This window comes from Phoenix dactylifera, chromosome 1 (assembly GCF_051530095.1).
Source record: "Phoenix dactylifera cultivar Ajwa chromosome 1, Ajwa_hap1_PhDact_Kaust_v1.1, whole genome shotgun sequence".
NCBI lineage: Eukaryota > Viridiplantae > Streptophyta > Magnoliopsida > Arecales > Arecaceae > Phoenix > Phoenix dactylifera.
The window spans coordinates 67,269,498-67,277,736 of NC_143190.1; the positions used below are offsets into that span (position 1 = coordinate 67,269,498).

The 8,239-nt window shown below is 39.3% G+C and overlaps 1 protein-coding gene across 1 annotated transcript; it reads left to right on the forward strand.

Annotated features, from left to right (window-relative positions):
- The first annotated feature begins 742 nt into the window (after nucleotides 1-742).
- Nucleotides 743-8,034, forward strand: LOC103712858 (glycine dehydrogenase (decarboxylating), mitochondrial-like). Its single transcript, XM_008799544.6, has 15 exons — nucleotides 743-2,178; nucleotides 2,284-2,529; nucleotides 2,646-2,723; nucleotides 2,820-2,920; nucleotides 2,999-3,194; nucleotides 3,310-3,435; nucleotides 3,561-3,746; nucleotides 4,146-4,259; nucleotides 4,602-4,754; nucleotides 6,492-6,680; nucleotides 6,819-6,896; nucleotides 6,986-7,111; nucleotides 7,199-7,297; nucleotides 7,478-7,595; nucleotides 7,697-8,034. The coding sequence occupies exons 1-15, from the start codon at nucleotides 961-963 to the stop codon at nucleotides 7,789-7,791; spliced, it is 3,123 nt and encodes a 1,040-aa protein (XP_008797766.4). The 5' UTR covers nucleotides 743-960; the 3' UTR covers nucleotides 7,792-8,034.
- Nucleotides 8,035-8,239: the final 205 nt, after the last annotated feature.

Genomic DNA, 8,239 nt, shown 5'->3' on the forward strand with positions numbered 1-8,239 from the left:
GAAGATGGCATCAATGGTAATAAAAGAGATATAATTTTTTATTTTTAAAAATTAATAAATAAAATTTTCTCACTTTTATTATTTTAAAATAATAAAAATAAAATTAAAAAATAAAAAAAAACAATGATAGGAAATATATTTTATCTCGATTTTTATCAATTAATTTTTAAAATCTATCATATTTATATCTAAAATGGAGCCTCCGTCTTGTAGATTTTTTCATTCACTATATGGACACAAATATTAATGATATGCTTGGCTATTATTAAAATTCATTATTGCATTTGATTGTATTTAAATCTAAGCGGTTGGAAAATTATTGATTATTGGTTGATTTAGAATTTGAGGAGTAATAATTTTTTAGTGTCTAAGTCCTAGGTCACCACAAACTCAGTCGTTCTCTTATTGTATTTAATTCCCAATACATGGTATCTTTTTTTCTATCTATCATGTCTCTCTGTTCTGATGGGCATGGCTTGAAATTTGAGAAGTTATATAATTTTTATTTATTTAATATTTTTTGTTAGCTCAATTTCAATGTTTTTGCATTGAATTTCATTCCAAAATAATTGTATCTATCTTTTTGCTTGGAATTTAGGAAGTTTAATTCTTTCTATTTATTATAATTTATTATATTGATATTTTATTTAAAATCAATTAAAAATAATTATATCTTATTTTTAATAAAAAATATATTTTTTTTATTTTTAAAAATAAAAAAGTAAGAAATAAAAAGAATCCCAAAATCTCCCGCATCACTCACTTCGCCAAAATTATATAGACCAACCACTACAAAAATAGCCTCAAACAATAACACCGACTCATAGTCGCCGGAGACGGAGGAGGCCAACGTGGGGCTCGGTCCCGCTGTAGCTCTCCCTCTTCCTCCGCCTCTGAGCCCTTGAAAGCAAAAGAAATAGATAGAGAGAAATCTCTGTCTCTCCTATCAGTGTTCGACCAATGGAGCGAGCTCGGAGACTAGCTTGCCGGGCGATCCTCCGCCGTCTGATCTCCCAATCCAAGCCATCCCAGCCACCGGCAGCGAACGCCCCTCGCCACCTCTCCTCCCTCGCGCCGTCCATCTTCCCGGCGAAACCCGCCGCCCGACTCCCCGCAGCCGCCGACTACTCCTCGTTCCGCAATGCGGGCCGGCAGTCCCGGTGGATCTCGGTGGAGTCGCTCCGCCCCAGCGACACCTTTGCCCGGCGCCACAACTCGGCCTCGCCGGACGACCAGGTCCGCATGGCAGAGGTCTGCGGCTTCCCCTCCCTCGACGCTCTCATCGACGCCACCGTCCCCAAGTCCATCCGCATCCCCCCCATGACCCTCCCCAAGTTCGACGCCGGCCTCACCGAGTCCCAGATGCTCGGCCACATGAATCGCCTCGCCTCCATGAACAAGGCCTTCAAGTCCTTCATCGGCATGGGCTACTACAACACCTTCGTCCCCGCCGTCATCCTTCGCAACATCATGGAGAACCCTGGCTGGTACACCCAGTACACGCCCTACCAGGCCGAGATCGCCCAGGGCCGCCTCGAGTCCCTCCTAAACTTCCAGACCATGATCGCCGACCTCACCGCCCTCCCCATGTCCAACGCCTCCCTCCTCGACGAGGGCACCGCCGCCGCCGAGGCCATGGCCATGTGCAGCAACATCCAGCGCGGCAAAAAGAAGACCTTCTTGATCGCATCCAACTGCCACCCCCAGACCATCGACGTCTGCAAGACCCGGGCCGGCGGGTTCGACATCAAGGTCGTCGTCGCCGACCTCAAGGAATTCGATTACCGCTCCAACGATGTCTGCGGTGTCCTGATTCAGTATCCCGGTACGGAAGGCGAGATCTTGGATTACGGGGAGTTCATTAAGAACGCGCATGCGAGCGGGGTGAAGGTCGTGATGGCGACGGATTTGCTGGCGCTGACGGTGTTGAAGCCGCCGGGCGAGCTCGGGGCCGACATCGTTGTTGGGTCGGCGCAGAGGTTCGGGGTACCGATGGGCTACGGAGGCCCTCACGCGGCGTTCTTGGCCACGTCGCAGGACTACAAGAGGATGATGCCCGGGCGGATCATCGGAATCAGCGTGGACTCCAGCGGGAAGCAGGCACTTCGGATGGCGATGCAGACCAGGGAGCAGCACATCCGGAGGGACAAGGCCACCAGCAACATCTGCACTGCGCAGGTCTGGGATTTGATTGCTGATTTTCCCAGTTGATATCAAAACTTTTGATTCATTCCTTTGATGGATTGCTGATAGAGAATTGTATTGGCAAAATTGGACTTTTAGGCATTGCTTGCAAATATGGCTGCAATGTACGCGGTGTACCATGGGCCTGAAGGCCTGAAGGCCATAGCCGATCGGGTTCATGGTCTTGCTTGTACTTTTGCGCATGGGCTGAAGAAAATTGGAACCGTGAAAGTCCAAGAGCTTCCCTTCTTTGACACTGTGAAGGTTACGTTCTCTGATGCAAAGGCAATTGTAGAAGAGGCTTACAAGAATGAAATGAACCTGCGGCTTGTGGACTCAAACACGGTATATAATTCTGTCCACTTTCTCTTTAATTGAAGGAGTGGTTCCTTTGAGATGTGGGTATGATTCTTCCTGTCAGTTGTTGCTGGTTTTGATATAGTTGTTTTGTAACACTATAGATAACTGTGTCTTTTGATGAGACCACAATACTAGAGGATGTGGACAAGTTGTTTAAAGTGTTTGCTTGCGGCAAGCCTGTGAGTAGTTTTTGCTGAACAAATTACTAATGTCTAAGATGAATCTTGTTCTCTTTGCATATTGGAAAAAGAGTCTATGTTTGTTCATATTCTCAGGTAAACTTCACTGCTGCATCTCTTGCACGCGAGGTTCAACCTGCAATTCCAGGAGGATTCGTTAGAGAGAGCCCATATTTGACGCACCCTATTTTCAATTCGTATGAGCCTTTTCCCTATCTTGCTAGCTGTCATATTGTATCTCAAGAGCCTTTAGAGTTGATTTCTCTGCCTTCCAGGTACCACACAGAGCATGAGCTGCTCCGGTACATCCATAAGTTGCAAGCAAAAGATCTTTCATTATGCCACAGCATGATTCCTCTTGGGTCTTGCACCATGAAACTGAATGCTACAGTAGAGATGATGCCTGTGACTTGGCCCAATTTTGCAGATATTCACCCATTTGCCCCTGTTGAGCAGGCTCAAGGTTATCAGGTAATACAACTCTCCTCCTGATGATTAATGCCCACCATGCTAATTTCTTCATAATCTGTAGGAAATGTGAGTTTTTGACATACTCTGTTCTATTTTTTTTAAAAATAATTAAAAGGAAATGTTTAAAGATTTGGGTGAACTCTTGTGCACAATCACGGGATTTGATTCCTTCTCTTTGCAACCAAATGCTGGTGCCGCTGGAGAATATGCAGGGCTCATGGTTATTCGTGCTTACCACATGGTAGGTTTTCTGAACACTTGAATCATCAAACTGCTTGCTAAATTCAATTGTTCATCTTCTGAAGATTAGAGTTTAGGACTTCACCAGTTTTAGATACTTATGTATTTGTTGGTGACAAACTGTAGGCAAGAGGAGAGAGCCAGCGGAATGTCTGCATCATACCAGTCTCAGCTCATGGGACAAATCCTGCGAGTGCAGCTATGTGTGGAATGAAAATAGTAGCTGTTGGAACTGACTCTAAGGGTAATATTAACATTGATGAACTAAGAAAAGCTGCTGAAGCACATAAAGACAAATTGTCTGCTCTAATGGTATGAATGCTGCATCTTCTCCATTTACAATTTATAAGGAAATAGTTTCTCTTCTTTAAAAATGATTTTATTTATATTATTGCTATCTTTGTGCTCATGGTCCTTATGCTGCAAAGGTTGTGATGCAAATATTCTGATGCATAATGATAACTTTTGCATAATATTTGATGGTCCAGCAATTAATTCATTCTTGATTTTAACTACCATACATATGTGTCCTACGTGAGGCCTGCATTTGCCTCGAGCATTTTAATTACTGCTTAGTAGTTCAATCTTGTCGTCATAGGTTAAAGTGATATTGGATTTCATTGATGCATGCGCATTTTGAATGGCTAAAAGATCACGCTATGAAGTTTTTAACAGCCACTGGCACTTTTATGATATTTATTAACTCTTCAGGTTACCTATCCATCAACTCATGGAGTCTATGAAGAAGGCATTGATGAGATTTGCAAAATTATTCATGACAATGGTGGGCAAGTCTACATGGATGGAGCTAACATGAATGCACAGGTTAGTTTTTCTTTTCTCATTCAAATGAAACTACTAATAGATATGTGTGCTCTGGTTATATTATTTATACATCAGTGTCATTGTTGGACTAATGATTCAACAATAGCTACAATTGGCTATTAGGGGAAATTAGTAGTTATATTTCGAAACCACTCTGCTAATTAAACTTCTGCACAAGTTTGTTGTACATGACAGTCAAGAATACTTGTTGGGTTTGCCATATGGTATAGGTGTATGATTGTATCCCTTAAAAGAAAGAGCTTGCATTGCCCCCTCTTTTTTGTAGGGTATATTTTAGTAATTTCCTCCTGTTTTCTAACAAAAGGTTTATCTCGTATGCAGGTTGGTTTGACAAGCCCTGGCTGGATTGGAGCTGATGTTTGCCATCTCAACCTCCACAAAACTTTTTGCATCCCACATGGTGGAGGTGGTCCCGGAATGGGTCCTATTGGTGTGAAGAAACACTTGGCACCATTTTTACCATCGCATCCTTTGGTAAGATACTTTTGGTTGACACATATTTGGAAGTTGAAAAACTTAAAATAATATCATAAGACGTCAATTTTTATATCTCTTTGTGACCAAAAACTTATCTATTTTGACATATTTTCTTCTGTTAATTATCCTTCTAATGAGCACACCTAGCAATATCTTACACCAAATCCATTGAGAAGTTTGCACGATGAATTCATGTCAACATGTCTATATCTGAAGAGAGGTTATAATTGGTGAGCAATGTGTTGATTCTGCTTCACTCATCTAATTTGTTTTAGGGGTTGTTTGGTTGCCTACATATCTAGATGTAGCTGTGTAAACTGCAACTACAGTTCCTGTGCTTGGTTGTTTAATATAATCAATGTAATTTAATAGTTGTATAATATAATATAATATAATATAATATATAATACCATAATATAGTATATAATATAATATTTTAAATAATATAATATAATATCAATTTATAAAATTATTAAATTATTTTATTCTAATAATTGATTTTTGTTGATAATAAAATATATTTTAATAATTATTATCGTACTTTTAAATAATAATTTTTATATTTGATATCTTCATATCATAATTATATTATATTTATATAATATATCTATTACTATATGCAGTTATGATATTAACTATTACTTTATCATATGATAATTATTATAATAAGAATTATGATAATATTATGATATTTTTTATTATTATAATTATAATAATATTATTATCATCTGATTACTGGAGAGAAAGGGAGGTAGTGATAGCCCTTTAAACTGCATCTAGAACCTGCATGTAGGGTTGCAGCTCTTGTTGGCTGCATCTCTACATGTAGTGAAAGGGCCTTAGGGTGCAATTCAATTGCCTACTTTGGCCCAGTTACAGGCAACCAAGCAGCCCTTTAATGTAGCTCATACTCGTAATTGCAAATTTTAGATGAATTCTCCCACCTACATGTTTGTATACTTGATTTTGTTTTTTCTATATAATTCTGTGTTTTCTTTCTTGTCTGCTAAATTTTCCTCTTTTCTAAATATATGCCCTCTTGTACCTTTGTCTATCTCTGTTTTACGTGCCATATGCTTCATGATGCTAACAATAGTATTTCTCTTCCATGGCCTTACAAATTGTCACATTAATGTGCTTTCTTATTCTGATAATTTTTTATGTTATACTTTTCATTCCGATCAATATTTCTTATTCTAGATGTGGTCTTCATGGACTATATTAGTTTTGAGCATCGCTTTGCTGGTTTTTCCAGTCTTTATGACATTGAGCATCTTTATTTGTGCAATTTTTTTTATTGGACAATGTAGTATTGGTTATTGAAATTTTGATGTGCCTTCATCATACCACTCAGTTGTTACAATTGATGATTTTCGACATAACTTGCATCAGATGGTTTCACACACACAGAAACAATTACTTCAGTTGTTAAAATTAATGACTTTTGTTGCAATTATAGTATGTTTCTACTGTAATTACATTTTCTTGTTATCTTATGGCGCATTTCTGAGGTGGAGTTACGAAGTACATGAGAGTTTCAAGATTAACTGTAACAGTTGTAAACAGTCATATTCTTCTTTCATGCGCATACAGTTTCATTTTGTTACATAATAGAAAATGCACATGCTATGATTTTGAGTTCATTGGTTCTGTCAATTTGATATCATGTTGAAAAAATGAATATCATCGACTCCTTTAAGAGATCTAAAACAGTTACCCTTTTTGTATTGTTAGGTGCCAACTGGTGGGATACCACCACCTGAAAAGGCTCAACCACTTGGTACTATTTCTGCAGCACCATGGGGATCTGCACTTATTTTGCCCATTTCATATACATACATAGCTATGATGGGTTCTAAGGGCCTAACTGATGCATCAAAGATTGCCATCTTGAATGCAAACTACATGGCTAAGCGTCTAGAGGTATCTTATTTTTCGTTCTCATATCCATTTACTCTGTCCATGCTTTGACATCGATAGATAGTTTCAGTTTTCAGTTATAGCCTACCTGCTGAGAAGTTGGTCTGATTTAATCCCTTATATTAAACTTTGATGTTGCAGAATCATTACCCCATTCTCTTCTGTGGAGTAAATGGAACCGTTGCCCATGAGTTCATTGTCGACTTAAGGGGTTTTAAGGTGCTTTATACAAATTGTTTCATGGTTGTTCACCTTAATTTTCCTATATTCTTGATAATGAGTTTTGCTGAGATCTGACTTCATTGCAGGCGACTGCTGGTATAGAGTCTGAAGACGTTGCCAAGCGTCTTATAGATTATGGATTCCATGCGCCCACAATGTCTTGGCCAGTTCCAGGCACGCTTATGATTGAGCCCACTGAAAGTGAAAGCAAAGTATTGTTGCAAGATTATTCTCTTTTTCTAAGTTCATCTTCTTCATTAACATATTTAAATTTAAAACAAATTTAATTCCTCTTGCAGGCAGAACTAGACAGGTTTTGTGATGCTCTCATTTCTATTAGGGAAGAAATTGCTGAGATTGAGAGTGGTAAAGCTGATGTTAACAACAATGTCCTGAAGGTAAAGACCATTGTGTTTCTTCTAAAATATATCTGCACTGCTCTGTGCCTTTTACTGAAAAGCAAAATCCATGCATGCATCACAAGATCAATTCAGGAACTCCTGTAGTTCCTTTCACCAAAAAATGCTGTTACAGTCACTGTTATTTAAAGAATATAAGAGAATCAAATATATGTGCAGGGTGCTCCTCATCCACCATCCCTGCTTATGGGTGACGCATGGACAAAACCCTACTCCAGGGAATATGCAGCATTCCCTGCTTCATGGCTCCGAGGTTCCAAGTTCTGGCCAACTACAGGTACTGGACTTCACTCTATAGTCTGAATAATAAAAAAACTAATTCCTCTGTAATTGAAGTGATGGCAGAGCTAATACTTTTGGTTGTCATTAATTCATCAGGGCGTGTGGATAATGTGTATGGCGACCGCAACCTCATCTGCACTCTCCTTCCCGTGTCCCAAATGGCTGAAGAACCTGCAGCTGCTACTGCATAGCCCTGTAAAAATGCAGCAAAATTCTGTTACAAACATTTCAAAACAGGAAGCCTCTCCTCCTCATCCTCTAAACTGTATATGTAAACTCTTGGAGTGTCTGCTCCCGCTCTCCTGCTGCAGCTGCCGACATTCCCTTCTCCTCATCATGTGCTGCTTCATGCAGCTTATACAATATCTTCAAACATTCTGTTACTTCTCTAAATTTTTCTATGAAACAGCTGTACAAAATAAATTTACACCTCATCCCCGTTCTTGAGAATCTGATACAAAAAATCAGCATATATAGATGGTCAACTTTTTGCAAGGTACTTGTGAAAAAGGAATGAAGCAATTGAGAGATTGCTTGCTTTTTCTCCTATCCTTGATCGGCGACAGTGCGGATGTTTGATATACAACTACTACTGTACCATGAGTTAGCAATTCATTTTTATGATCTTATTGCTGTTGT

Coding starts and splice junctions, on each gene's coding strand:
- LOC103712858 (XM_008799544.6), top strand. CDS start 961: ATGGAGCGAGCTCGGAGACTAGCTTGCCGGGCGATCCTCCGCCGTCTG. Junction 2,921..2,998: donor ACGCACCCTATTTTCAATTC/GTATGAGCCTTT, acceptor TCTGCCTTCCAG/GTACCACACAGAGCATGAGC. Junction 6,681..6,818: donor ACATGGCTAAGCGTCTAGAG/GTATCTTATTTT, acceptor TTGATGTTGCAG/AATCATTACCCCATTCTCTT.